Source organism: Salvelinus fontinalis, chromosome 2 (genome assembly GCF_029448725.1).
Source record: "Salvelinus fontinalis isolate EN_2023a chromosome 2, ASM2944872v1, whole genome shotgun sequence".
Taxonomy (NCBI): domain Eukaryota; kingdom Metazoa; phylum Chordata; class Actinopteri; order Salmoniformes; family Salmonidae; genus Salvelinus; species Salvelinus fontinalis.
In genome coordinates, this window is record NC_074666.1 from 29,914,153 (window position 1) to 29,929,144 (window position 14,992).

General features: G+C 42.7%; 2 protein-coding genes across 2 annotated transcripts in view; both read left to right on the forward strand.

Moving 5' to 3' along the window:
- LOC129816043 (transcriptional regulator ATRX-like) overlaps positions 1-4,487 on the forward strand; it is a 40,369-nt gene extending 35,882 nt beyond the window's left edge. Inside the window, exons 30-35 of the mRNA XM_055870228.1 lie at positions 1,097-1,291; positions 1,385-1,528; positions 3,358-3,474; positions 3,610-3,705; positions 3,822-3,950; positions 4,053-4,487. Of these exons, the coding sequence (XP_055726203.1) occupies positions 1,097-1,291; positions 1,385-1,528; positions 3,358-3,474; positions 3,610-3,705; positions 3,822-3,950; positions 4,053-4,169 (798 nt within the window). The 3' untranslated portion in view covers positions 4,170-4,487. The remainder of the gene's footprint in view (positions 1-1,096; positions 1,292-1,384; positions 1,529-3,357; positions 3,475-3,609; positions 3,706-3,821; positions 3,951-4,052) is intronic.
- A 71-nt stretch (positions 4,488-4,558) lies between these two features.
- On the forward strand, positions 4,559-8,822 carry LOC129816054 (cysteinyl leukotriene receptor 2-like). The gene is made up of 2 exons (XM_055870233.1): positions 4,559-5,430; positions 7,645-8,822. Exons 1-2 carry the CDS (start codon positions 5,403-5,405, stop codon positions 8,694-8,696), a joined length of 1,080 nt encoding a protein of 359 aa, XP_055726208.1. The 5' UTR covers positions 4,559-5,402; the 3' UTR covers positions 8,697-8,822.
- Positions 8,823-14,992: the final 6,170 nt, after the last annotated feature.

Below are 14,992 nucleotides of genomic sequence, written 5' to 3' on the forward strand. Positions count from 1 at the left end.
AGGTGCCTTGGTGGAAGAGTGGGGTAACATCTTACAGCAAGATCTGGCAAATCTGGTGCAGTCCATGAGGAGGAGATGCACTGCAGTACTTAATGCAGCTGGTGGCCACACAAGATACTGACTGTTACTTTTGATTTTGACCCCCCCCTTTGTTTAGGGACACATTATTCCATTTCTGTTAGTCACATGTCTGCGGAACTTGTTCAGTTTATGTCTCGGGTGTTGAATCTTATGTTCATACAAATATTTACACATGTTAAGTTTGCTGAAAATAGACACAGTTGACAGTGAGAGGACGTTTCTTTTTTTGCTGAGTTTATAAGGCCCTATAAAATCTTATATTTTTTCCCAAATTCGGTTTTCTTCGTTTTTGTTTGGCCAGGTTTCGGTTTTCCTCAGTTTTTTTTCAGGTTTTCCATCTTAAATTCACTTTTTTACTTTTTATAGGAAAAAAACAAATAAAATTTGGATGTTCTAAGTACACAACAATGCTCAGGAGACCAATTTTGGGAAATGGTCTGGGAAAACTAGAAGAAGTTTGGTTATTTAGGTGTAGTAACCCTGTGTGCACCAGCAAGAGACCATTGCTATGTTAGCTATGTTTCTGTAGAGCTCATGCATTGCAGTGTGCAAAACATATGGCCACTGGATTGATGCAAATAATCATGATATCATTCTGCCAGGTAGGCATAGGTTACTTTGTAGTTAACATTTAATTGAGATGGGTTTTTTGGCACGCCTTTCCATCTCTACCAGAAGAAGGTTATTATTAGCATCATTGCAATGGCTACACAGTTTAGACACTGCACACACACACTCGGACAGGGACATTCCTGTGACATTTTCAGAAAGTTGCAGGAAAATATGAATCACTGATGCATTTTATTCATGTCTTGTGAACTTTGACAAATTAATGATTTTTCTAATAATACATTTAGTTGATTTTCTACTAAGTTCAATACATTTTTGAATATTGTTGAATTCCGTTTTAATGTCTGGATTCCGTGATTCCATCAGCGTTCTTCGCAATGCGGATTTTATAGGGCCCTACATATAATTCTGTAATCACTGATATTGAATTGCTGATTCATTCCAGGGCACCATGGAGGAAAAGATCTACGACCGGCAGGTGGCCAAGCAATCACTGTCGTTCCGGGTGGTGGACCAGCAGCAGATACAGAGACACTTCACACTGTTTGAACTGACGGAGCTCTACATGTTTGAGCCAGACCTGCTGGATGACCCCAACTCTGAGAAGAAGAGCAAGAGGACCACACCGCTGCTGCCCAAGGTGACCAGAGCTACAAATTAAACACACAAGACCATTATAATCTCAATTATTAGAGTAGGGAGTTGCGTGACATTGTTTGTCTGTGTTTCCCAGGACATGGTGCTGGCAGAGCTGCTGCAGAGCTGTAAGGGGCAGATTGTCTGCTACCATGAACACGAGTCCCTGCTGGACCACAAAGAGGAGGAGGAGCTCAGTGAGGCTGACTGCAAAACTGCCTGGGCTGAGTACGAGGCAGAGGTAAAGAGGAACTACTATACATTAGTTTTACAACACAGCTAAATATGTTTTCATGGACAGTGGTGAGCAGTCTAGTAGTCAAATCAAAAGTAATATTTTATTTTTCACATGCGCCGAATAAAGCGGGTGTAGACTAGCGTGAAGTGCTTGCTTACGAGGTCTTCCCAATGATGAAGAGTTAAAAAAATAAAAATAATAGTAATACAAGGAATAAAATACATTAGAATGAATCTATATTCAGGGAGTGCTAGTACTTTATCACTGTGCAGCTGTACAAGGTATTTGAGGTAGATATGTACATAAAGGGAGGGTACTATCCATCAGGATAGATAATAATAAGAGTATTATAAAGAACAGTACGTAGTGCGGATGTAGTATATGTGAATGTGCGTGAGTGTCAGTGTAGTGTGTATGTATATATATATATATATATATTGTCTATATAGTTTTGTGAGTATGCATAGTCCGTGCAAGATGGGGTCAATGCAAGAACACATTGGCCTCCATCATTCTTAAATATAAGAAGTTTGTAACCACCAAGACTCTTCCTAGAGCTGGCCACCCGGCCAAACTGAGCAATCAAGGGAGAAGGGCCTTGGTCAGGGAGGTTACCAAGAACCCAATGGTCACTCTGCCAGACTTCCAGAGTTCCTCTGTGGAGATAGGAGAACCTTCCAGAAGGACAACCATCTCTGCAGCACTCCACCAATCAGGCCTTTATGGTAGAGTGGCCAGACGGAAGCCACTCCTCAGTAAAAGGCACATGACAGCTTGGAGTTTGCCAAAAGGCACCTAAAGGACTCTGACCATGAGAAACAAGATTCTCTGGTCTGGTGAAACCAAGATTGAACTTTTTGGCCTGAATGCTAAGTGTCACGTCTGGAGGAAACCTGGCACCTGGCATGGTGGTGGCAGAATCATGCTGTGGGATGTTTTTCAGCAGCAGGGACTGTGAGACTAGGCAGGATCAGGGGAAAGATGAACAGAGCAAAGTACAGAGAGATCCTTGATGAAAACCTGCTCCCGAGCACTCAGCACCTCAGACTGGGGCAAAGGTTCACCTTCCAACAGGACAACAACCCAGGGGTGGCATCGGGACAAGTCTCTGAATGTTTTATAGTGGCCTAGCTAGATCCCGGACTTGAACCCGAATGAACATCTCTGGAGAGACCTGAAAACGCTTCCCATCCAACGTGTCAGAGCTTAAGAGGATCTGCAGAGAAGAATGGGAGAAACTCCCCGAATACAGGTGTGCCAAGCTTGTATCGCAATACCCAAGAAGACTTGAGGCTGTAATCGCTGCCAAAGGTGCTTCAACAAAGTACAGAGGAAAGGGTCTGAATACTTATGTAAATGTGATATTTCATTGTTTTCTCTAGTTTTTTGGGGGGCAAGAATTTCTAAAAACCTGTTTTTGCTTTGTCATTATGGGGTATTTTGTGTAGATTGATGAGGGGGGAAACTATTTGATCAATTTTATAGTAAGGCTGTAATGTAACAAAATGTGGAAAAAGTCAAGGGGTCTGAATACTTTCCGAATGCACTGTAATTAACTAATTAGCAGTCTTATGGCTTTGGTCCGTGACCCGATGCCCTGGTACCGTTTGCTGGACGTTATAGCAATTTTTCTGTCACCGCCTGATGGAGGTCCTGTATTGAAGGGAGCTCCCCCCCCCACTTCTGCTCTTGCCTGTAAACATAGAGTAATTATGGTTTTGAGATATTGCGACTTCCTTACTTGAACTCTTGTTCATCAAAAATAAGTAAAGTGTGAATGATATATGTATGATGTGTAAAAACAGCTGTATGTCTATCTCTCCACTATGAAGGGTGCTTTATTCTTGAACAAGGCAGAACACAGCAACACCAATGTTCCCAGCCCCTCCACCTCCACTATGGCTGTCAGTCTGTCATCCCTGTACAAGAAAACTAATGGGCAGCTGAAGGTATCAGGCCTGTCTCACCACCACACTTGTGTGATAATCAGTTGCTTATCTCTAAAGTTTCTGTTTGAGATTATCTGTCAGTGGATAGATGCCTCTTACATTAACATTTGAATGCGTCTCTCTCCTGAAAAACAGAACATGATTTATTCTAGCTGTGAGAAGGTCAACGAGGCCATCAAGTCCCTGCATTCCTTACTGAACCTCTCCCTGGATGACTATGTGTTGCGCTTGGTTAGTCCCTCATATTATATTACATTAATATTAGTATTTAATATTACACTGATGCCTCCTTGAAGTATTGTGTGGAATAAATCAAATGCGCATTACAATGACTTGTGTTTTTACAGTGGCAAGATAACCCAAGTCTAGATGAGAAGCAGGTGAGAGCTGTGGCCCAGACCTGGAAAACCAGCAATGACAAGGAGCGGGAGCGACGACAGGCCATACATCGCGACCTTCTCGCAAAACAACAATCAGTAAGCCGCAATTCTCAACATTTTATTTTTTCTTTCTGGTTTTGATATGTCTTTAACTTGTAACTGCTTAACCTTACATCTTTCCCTGATTCCCCTCGACAGCTTACAATGTACATCCAGACCATTTTGGCCAGTAGAAAAAACGAAATTACCCATACTGCCACGGTCACCAATCGCACACCAGCTCTGACAGATTCCGCCAATAAACCTACACAGTGAGGCAGGAGGGATGTCTCCAGCCTCAGTCCCCTGTTCCACTAGAGGACGCTCTAGTCTAACCACAGTAACTACAGAGGGTTCTTAGTGCTTATTCCCCTCAAAGGGGTGACAGACAACATTTCCGTTAAGGATTTACTTTATTTTACATTGAAAATGAATGCATGTTCTATAGCAAAGGTATTGTTAAACATATGTTATGTTAAATACATATGTTTTGGTATTTTTCTGCCTTAAAATTATTTGGAAAAGATTTTCCTATGTGATTAATTGTATATTTCTCTGTCTTTCTCTAACGCTATAATAAAAACTTTGTTTTTACCATTGTCTAAAACGTTATAGGTTTTATGGTGAATTTTTTGCTTTGGTCGTTACACTTTATTTTATGGGTACAGTCAAATTACCAGGTAGTTGACCTCAAATAAGATGGTAATAATGATTGGTACTACTTGGTACTTAATTAAAAAATATTTAATTAGTAACATTTGGATGATATGTCACTGTTAGTGAGGTACTGAATCACTTCAATAATACATCCTGTTCAATACATCCTCTCTCAGCGAAAATTACACATTCAGGTCAAGAAAACTGTGGTTTACTAGGATTGGAGAGATTGTTCATCAGAAGAAGTGTTTGTGCTCTGTAGTTTTGTTTTTACTTGGGTGTAGAGCGGATGCTAAACTGATCTTTATCTCTGATGCTCCAGAAAGGTTGAATCAAACAGAAGAAAACAGGTCAGAGCCTGTCATGGAATGAAAACACGAACATTGCATGTTACAGTAAAAACTGCAAAACTCACTATAACATTGCTTTTTATAGGACATTGTGAAACTACTTAAGTGGATCTAATTGCATGCACAGAGGTTTGTCAAAAACGGTGACAACTGTATATTCCATTATAAACTGTCTCAATCATATTTCAAATGTTATCTTAACTTACCCAAAGCTACAGCCTTGTCATAAAAACATAATTGAACACACAGTTGCTTTGCATAGCAGTTGAATAGCCTCAGTGAACTGTTTACAATGGCAAATGAGGTAGAATTGGACTTAGAGAGCAGCAGAGTGGTATTGCAATACATCAGAGGAAGTCACACCCCGAGTAAACCCTGAAGGCATTGTAGAGAATGAGATTGCACTCATTTGTGTTTGGCTTTCTCCAGATATAGTTCAGACACTTATTACCATAGCCATCAGAAGACTGATTCAACAGGGTTCACTGGACTGGCGACAAGTATGCAACAGTATTGGACCACAGAGAGAGGTACTGTCAACTTTCTCATGTTTATTTTTGTTGTATTTGATATTAGACCTATTGAAACGAGTGAATACTAAATCCACATATGAGAAACCAGATTCCCTGAAATAAATCAACAGCAGATCTAATAGAGGGCTCTCCAACCCTGTTTCTGGAGTACTACAGTCCTGTAGGTTTTCCTTCCAACCCTAATCTAGCACACCTGTTTCTAATAATTATCTAGTTGATCATCTGAACCAGGTTAGTTACAACTGTGGTTGGAGCGAAAACCTACAGAAGGGTAGCTCTCCAGGAACAGGGTTGGAGACCCCTCGTCTAATATCATTAATTTACAAAAAAAAATAATTAGACATTGGACATCAATTCGGAAAGTATTCTGACCCCTTGACTTTTTCCACATTTTGTTACGTTACAGCCGTATTCTAAAATTGATTACATTGTTTTTCCCCCCTCATCAATCAACACAATACCCCATAATGACAAAGCAAAAAGATTTGTTGACATTTTTGCAAATTTAAAAAACAAAATAAACAGAAGATCACATTTACATAAGTATTCAGACCCTTTACTCAGTACTTTGTCGAAGCACCTTTGGCCTCGAGTCTTCTTTGGTATGTCACTACAAGCTTGGCACACCTGTATTCGGGGAGTTTCTCCCATTTTTCTCTGCAGATCCTCTCAAGCTCTGTCAGGTTGGATGGGGAGTGTCGCTGCACAGCTATTTTCAGGTCACTCCAGAGATGTTCAATTGAGTTCAAGTTCGGGCTCTGGCTGGGCCACTCAAGGACATTCAGAGACTTGTCCCGAAGCCAGTCCTGCGTGGTTTTGGCTGTGTGCTTAGGGTTGTTTTTCTGTTGGAAGTTGAACCTTTGCCCCAGTCTGAGGTCCTGAGCGCTCTAGAGCAAGTTTTCATCAAGGATCTCTCTTTGCTTTGCTTTGTTCATCTTTCCCTCTATCCTGACTAGTCTCCCAATCCCTGCCGCTGAAAAACATCCCCACATCATGATGCTGCCACCACCATGCTTCACCGTAGGAATGGTGCCAGGTTTCCTCCAAACGTGACGCTTGGCATTCAGGCCAAAGAGTTCAATCTTCGTTTCATAAGACTAGAGAATCTTGTTTCTCATGGTCTGAGAGTCTTTCGGTGCCTTTTGGCAAACTCCAAGCGGGCAGCCATGTGCCTTTTACTGAGGAGTGGCTTCCTTCTGGCCACTCTACCATAAAGGCTTGATTGGTGGAGTGCTGCAGAGATGGATGTCCTTCTGGAAGGTTCTCCTATCTCCACAGAGGAACTCTGGAGCTCTGTCAGAGTGACCATCTAGTTCTTGGTCATCTCCCGGCAGCCAGCTCTAGGAAGAGTGTTGGTGGATCCAATCTTCTTCCACTTAAGAATGATGGAGGCCACTGTGTTCTTGGGGATCTTTTTTGGTACCCTTCCCTAGATTTGTGCTTTGATACAATCTTATCTCGGAACTCTAAGGACAATTCCTTCGACCTCATGGCTTGGTTTTTATTCTGACATGCACTGTCAACTGTGGGACCTTATATAGAGACGTATGTGCCTTTCCAAATTATGTCCAATCAATTGAATTTACCACAGGTGGACTCCAATCAAGTTGTAGAAACATCTCAAGGATGATCAATGGAAACAGGATGAACCTGAGCTCAATTTTGAGTCTCATAGCAAAGGGTCTGAATACTTATGTAAATAAGGTATTTCTGTTTTTATTACTAATATATTTGCAAACACATTTGCAAAAGTTTTGGTTTGTCATAACAGTGTGTAGATTGAGGATTTTTAAAATTTTTAATCCATTTTAGAATAAGGCTGTAACGTAACAAAATGTGGAAAAAGGGAAGGGTTCTGAATACTTAACAAATGCACTGTATGTGAAAAATACTTCCTGTAAAGTGGCTCTGGCTATTTTTGTTAGAAAAACACAAGTTTAAAAATCTATCAGTCATTGTTGCCCAGTTTTATAAAGTAACCACACCATCTGATAGTAAAGCATATAATCAGATTATCTCTTTATGCCCCTCATGTGGCTGTAAAAATGTACGGTAAATAGGTAGCATCAGAAGAGGAGAGGTCTGTAATTAAATGCCTCAACATAATGTACTGTTAGTATTCACCTTTTCAGTCTTTTGTTTGCTGTCTTTTTACCTTCCAGCACTTGCAGTACATTTTCCATACCTGTGTCTCCCTCCCTTTATTCCCAGGTCTCACTGGAGGCACAGGCAATACGAGTCTGGAATCAGAGGTGAGGAATCTGACGTGCGATTGTCCCATTGACAGCTTCAAACGCAGCGTGTTTCCTGCTGCATACCTGCTCTTCTTCTTCCTGGGTCTGATTGCCAACAGTGCCTCCCTCTGGGTCTTTCTCAGCATGTACAGGAGGAAGAGGAGCATCACCACAGTCAACCTGTACATGTTGAACCTGCTGTTGTCTGACCTCATGCTGGTGTGCTCACTGCCACTCAGGGCAGCATACTACCTGCTGGACTCCCATTGGCCGTTTGGGGACATCACCTGCCGCCTGGTCTCCTACGTATTCTATATCAACATGTATGGCTCTGTCTACTTCCTGCTGGCCCTGAGTGTCCTCCGTTACCTGGCCGTATCGCGCCCCTATACGTTCATGAATCTGGAGGGGGGATCCTGTGGTTGGGGAGGGTGTCTACTCATCTGGATCTTTGTGTCCCTGGCCTCCGCACCCCTACTGAGTTCTGGGACTATCCAGGAGGGGGAAGAGCGGACCCGCTGTCTGGAATTGGGCAGCAGCCTTGGCACCATCATCGTCCTGAACCGTGCTGCCCTGGTGGTTGGCTTCATCCTGCCCTTCACTGTCATCTCTGTCTGCTACGTGTGTGTGCTGCTCAGCCTGAGGCAGTGTAGGGCTGGGGTGGAGGGGATGAAGAGGCCATCCAGGAGGAAGTCTTGTGCCCTCGTTATCCTTGGTCTCGGCATCTTCATGATCTGCTTCTTGCCCTATCATGTAGTACGAACCTTCTTCCTGGCAGCAGAGCGGAATGCTCAGCTAAATGGTTGTGAGGATTCTTGCAGCTATCTCCAGGTGATTCGGAAGGCCGCCGTGGTAACGCTCTGTCTTGCAGCAGGGAACAGCTGCCTGGACCCCTTCCTTTTCTTCTTTGTGGGAGAAAACTTCAGAGATTTCTGTATGAAAAATGGTAGGAGACAGAGGAGAGTTGTTAACAACACAGAGAGACATAGGCTTCAAGTGCTTCAGCCCATTGAATTAACAGTAAATTGATCAACTTTACACTTTTTTTTAAACATACCAACAATTTTGCATTCACTTTTACATCCAATGTTTTTTAATTTTTTACATTTGCTTATCTGGTATTGCATTATGAACTTTTGTTAGGGGTTGTGTCAGTCATTTATCTATCTGCTTTAAAATAAATACATTTCAATATGTAAAGAGTGATCTCAATAAATGAACTTTATACTCAATCTGTCTCGACTTGAAATGTATGATTGGGCTACTTTTACAAAGCACAAATTGGGCCTGGAGGCCTGTGCCTGTCACCCTGCTCTATGGATGGATGACTTGTAGTTCTGTAATTCGTATAGAGCCAAATTGTTTGTGTTTTTATATTTATGGGAGCATTGAAAATAAGTTTATAATAATAATGACAATATTTCATTTGTAGAGCCCATTTCCCATGCTCAATGCACATAAGGTAGAAAACAAAACAGCATCAATACATCAATAAGTAGAAACATCAAAACATTACCTACTAATGCAAAATATTGACTTTAAGAAAATTAAGCAATCAAACATTAAAAGCTAGCTTGAATATGTATGTCTTAAGTTGTTTTTTAATGGTCTAAGCCCTTCAATCGCAGCAAATACTGAGGCTAAGCTAACATATGGAATTGTTTTTTTATATGGTCATAAAATGTATAGTTTAGTCATTTGATTTTGAATTTTAGCACCCATGTAGGTCTAAAAAATATATATATAAAAATATATTTTATGAAATCTTGAATTTGGCCTTTACTGCTATAGCTCATAGAAACGCATTGAATAACACATTCATAAATGGCAAAACAGAAAGTCAAATAATAAATCATAAGGAACAAGGTTTTGAAGTGTCTGTCCTATAGCTGTACAGCCCGGTCCTGGGTTACCTACAGATGACTCCCCTGAAGCTTGTCCACCAGAGCTGTTGCCAGAGAATTTAATGTTCATTTCTCTACCATAAACTGCCTCAAATGTTGTTTTAGAGAATCTGTCAATACGTCCAACTGGCCTCACAACCGCAAACCTCTTGTAACCACGCCAGCACAGGATCTCCACATCTGGCTTCTTCACCTGCGGGATTGTCTGATACCAGCCAACCGGACAGCTAATGCAACTGTTGGTTTGCACAAGCAAATAATTTCTGCACAAACTGTCAGAAACCGTATCAGTGAAGCTCATCTGCATGCTCATCGTCCTCACCAGGGTCTTGACCTGGCTGCAGTTCGGCATTGTAATCGACTTCAGTGGGCAAATGCTCACCTTCCATGGACACCGGCCTGCTGGAGAAGTGGGTTCTTCAGGATGAATCCCGGTTTCAACTATACCGGGCAGATGGCAGACGGCAAGCGGTTTGCTGGTGTCAACATTGTGAACAGAGTGCCCCATGGTGGCAGTGGGGTAATGATATGGGCAGGAATAAGCTACGCACAACGAACACAATTGCATTTTGTCGATGGCAATTTAAATGCACAGAGATATCATGACGAGATCCTGAGGCCCATTGTCGTGCCATTCATCCACCACCATCACGTTTCAGCATGATAATGCACTGCCCCATCTCGCAAGGATCTGTACATAATTCCTCGATTCTGAAAATGTCCCAATTCTTCAATGGCCTGCATACTCACCAGATGTGTCACCCATTGAGGATGTTTGGGATGCTCTGGATTGACTTGTACGACAGCGTTTCCCACTTCCCATCAATATCCAAAAAATTCACACAGCCATTGAAAAGGAGTGAGACAACATTCCACAGGCCACAATCAACAGCCTGATCAACTCTATGCGAAGGAGATGTGTCGCGCTGCATGAGGCAAATGGTGGTCACCCCAGATAGTGACTGGTTTTCTGATCCAGGCCCCTACTTTTTTTATTTTTAGGTATCTGACCAACAGATGCATATCTGTATTTCCAGTCATGTGAAATCCATAGATTAGGGCCTAATGAATGTATTCCAAATGACTAATTCCTTTATATGAACTGTAGCTCTCTAAAACAACATTTGAGGCAGCTGAGTTCCGACAGAGATGGCCGCCTCGCTTCGCGCTCCTAGGAAACTATGCAGTATTTAGTTTTTTAAGTATTATTTTGTTGTTACCCCAGGAAATCTTACGTTTTATTACATATAGCCGGGAGGAACTATTGGATATAAGAGCAACGTCAACTTACCAACATTATGACCAGGAATACGACTTTCCCGAGGTGGATCCTCTGTTTGGTCCACCACCCAGGGCAATGGATCGGATCCCAGCCGGCGACCCAAAACAATGGCGCCGCAGAAGGGGCAGACGGAGCTGTCTTCTGGTCAGACGGGCACATCGCACACCACTTCCGAGTATACTACTCACCAATGTCCAGTCTCTTGACAACAAGGTAGACGAATTCCAAGCAAGAGTTGCCTTCCAGAGACTTCAGAGATTGTAACGTTCTTTGTTTCTCGGAAACATGGCTCAATTGGGATACGTTAGAGTCGGTACAGCCACCTGGTTTCTTCACGCATCGTGCCGACAGAAACAAACATCTCTCTGGTAAGAAGAATGGTGGGGGTGTATGCCTTATGATTAACAAGACGTGGTGTGATCATAACAACATACAGTAACTCAAGTCCTTTTGTTCACCTGACCTAGAATTGCTGTCCGCATTATCTACCAAGAGAATTCTCTTCGATTATAATCACAGTCGTGTATATCCCCCCCAAGCAGACACATCGACAGCCCTGAAAGAACTTCATTGGACTCTGTAAACTGGAAACCACATATCCTGAGGCTGCATTTATTGTAGCTGGGGATTTTAACAAGGCTAATCTGAAAACAAGGCTCCCTAAATTTTATCAGCATATCGAATGCGCGACCCGGGCTGGTAAAACCCTGGATCATTGTTATTCTAACTTCTGCGACGCTTACAAAGCCCTCCCCCGCCCTCCTTTCGGAAAATCTGACCACGACTACATTTTGTTGCTTCCAGCCTATAGACAGAAACTAAAACAGGAAACGCCCGTGCTCAGGTCTGTTCAACGCTGGTCCGACCAATCGGATTCCACGCTTCAAGATTACTTCGATCACGTGGACTGGGATATGTTCCGCATAGCGTCGGACAATAACATTGATGAATACGCTGATTCGGTAAGCGAGTTAATTAGCAAGTGCATCGGTGATGGTGTACCCACAGCGACTATTAAAACCTTCCCCAACCAGAAACCGTGGATTAATCAGGGCACGGCGACCGGAAACATGACCGAATACAAACAGTGTAGCTATTCCCTCCGCAAGGCAATCAAACAAGCTAAGCATCAGTATAGAGACGAAGTAGAGTCGCAATTCAACAGCTCAGACACAAGAGGTATGTGGCAGGGTCTACAGTCAATCACGGACTACAAAGGAAAACCAGCCCCATCGTGGACCACGATGTCTTGCTCCCAGACAAACTAAACAACTTCTTTGCTCGCTTTGAGGACAATACAGTGCCACTGACACGGCCTGCTACCAAAACCAGCTGGCTGGGGTGTTTACGGACATGTTCAATCAATCCTTATCCCAGTCTGCTGTTCCCACATGCTTCAAGAGGGCCACCATTGTTCCTGTTCCCAAGAAAGCGAAGGTAACTGAGCTAAATTACTATCGCCCCGTAGCACTCACTTCCGTCATCATTAAGTGCTTTGAGAGACTAAGGACCATATCACCTCCACCCTACCTGACACCCTAGACCCACTCCAATTTGCTTACCGCCCCAATAGGTCCACAGACAACGCAATCACACTGCACACTGCCCTAACCCATCTGGACAAGAGGAATACCTATGTGAGAATGCTGTTCATCGGCTACAGCTCAGCATTTAACACCATACTCCCCTCCAAACTCGTCATTAAGCTCGAGACCCTGGGTCTCGACCCCGCCCTGTGCAACTGGGTACTGGACTTCCTGATGGGCCGCCCCCAGGTGGTGAGGGTATTAAACTACATCTCCACCCCGCTGATCCTCAACACTAGGGCTCCACAAGGGTGCGTTCTCAGCCCTCTCCTGTACTCCCTGTTCACCCATGACTGCGTGGCCATGCACGCCTCCAACTCAATCATCAAGTTTGCAGACGACACTACAGTGGTAGGCTTGATTACCAACAACGACGAGACGGCCTACAGGGAGGAGGTGAGGGCCCTCGGAGTGTGGTGTCAGGAAAATAACCTCACACTCAATGTCAACAAAACAAAGGAGATGATCGTGGACTTCAGGAAACAGCAGAGGGAGCAGCCCCCTATCCACATCGACGGGACAGTAGTGGAGAAGGTGGAAAGTTTTAAGTTCCTCGGCGTACACATCACGGACAAACTGAAATGGTCCACCCACACAGACAGTGTGGTGAAGAAGGCGCAGCAGCGCCTCTTCAACCTCCGGAGGCTGAAGAAATTCGACTTGTCACCAAAAACACACACACTTTTACAGATGCACAATCGAGAGCATCCCGTCGGGCTGTATCGACGCCTGGTACGGCACCTGCTCCACCCACAACCGTAAGGCTCTCCAGGGGGTAGTGAGGTCTGCACAACGCATTACCGGGGGAAAACTACCTGCCCTCCAGGACACCTACACCACCCGATGTCACAGGAAGGCCAAAAAGATCATCAAGGACAACAACCACCCGAGCCACTGCCTGTTCACCCCGCTATCATCCAGAAGGCGAAGTCAGTACAGGTGCATCAAAGCTGGGACCGAGAGACAGCTTCTATCTCAAGGCCATCAGACTGTTAAACAGCCATTACTAACATTGAGTGGCTGCTGCCAACATACTGACTCAAATCTCTAGCCACTTAATATTTAAAAATTGAATGTAATAACGTAGCCACTTTAAACAATGCCACTTTATATCATGTTTACATTACATACCCTACATTACTCATATCATATGTATATACTGTACTCTATACCATCTATTGCATCTCGCCTATGCCGTTCAGCCATCGCTCATCCATATATTTTTATGTACATATTCTTATTCATTCCTTTACACTTGTGTGTATAAGGTAGTTGTTGTGAAATTGTTAGATTACTTGTTAGATATTACTGCATGGTCGGAGCTAGAAGCACAAACAGTTCGCTACACTCGCATTAACATCTGCCAACCATGTGTATATGAGAAATAAAATTTGATTTGATTAAAAATATTGCATGTTGTGTTTATATTTAGTGTACTAATGAACAGCAACTTGATTATAATATTTAGCCGTCAAATAGTCATTGCAACAAAATATTTGTATGTATTTTTACTAGGCAAATCAGTTAAGAACAAATTCTTACTTTCAATGACGGCCTAGGAACAGTAGGTTAACTGCCTTGTTCAGGGGCAGAACGACACATTTTTACCGTGTTAGCTCGAGGATTCGATCAATTTTTCGGTTACTCGTCCAACGCTCTGACCGCTAGGCTATCTGCCGTGTACACAGTGTTAAAGTCCCAAACTGTAATCCTGTCAACCAATCACATATTTGGGGACCCTATTAATTAGTTTTTTTCAATTGAGTCTGGTATGAGAACGGTAGCCCATATATGCAAAAGCACTTTGTCTGCGGAAAGCTGAGTATCTTAGCTATTGATCGGTGCCTTAAAATCTTTGGTGTGATTTACTACCATATATGGGCATACAAAGTTATAAAGGCAGGCCTTGCCGAATACCTCTTTTTAAGATGGCTGCTACCTACGTTTCGGATAGCGTCGTGAAGCATAGACGAAATAAAACTAGCAATTTCAATATCGAACATGAACCTAAAAAGAGGATTTCGATTCGGGCCCGAAGAAGATTGCTTTCTGGAAGGATTGGATCCACTTTTAGATCTGTAAGTAAATTATTTTAATGACTTTATATAGTTATATTACTATATTTAGATATCTGCTTTTTGTGCATTGGATTTAGTTTACATATGCCTACGTAAGTTAGCAAGTAATTTCAATGTTATATAATTCCAAAGAAGTTATTCATTATGTTTCATATTAGTTCACTCTTTACTGTTCTAAGTTTCATCCTTGTAACTTTGGAGAGGCCACTAAACTTTCATGGACATTGTTTATTTGTGCTTCTCACATCTGCCTTTGTATCCAAAGTGTTACTTTTTGCATTGTTTGTGTGTGTTTCATACCTTCTATGTGAATCACTGTACAGATAAAGTTTAGGCTTGGTGTTTTTTAAATTACAGTAATGTCGTTTTGTAAATTTAGTCAACAGTAATTCTGTGTGTCTTACAACAATATATCCCTTTATTTTATTCACCACAGGGTGGAGGATGCAGAGGATTTGGATGATGCCACCCCTCC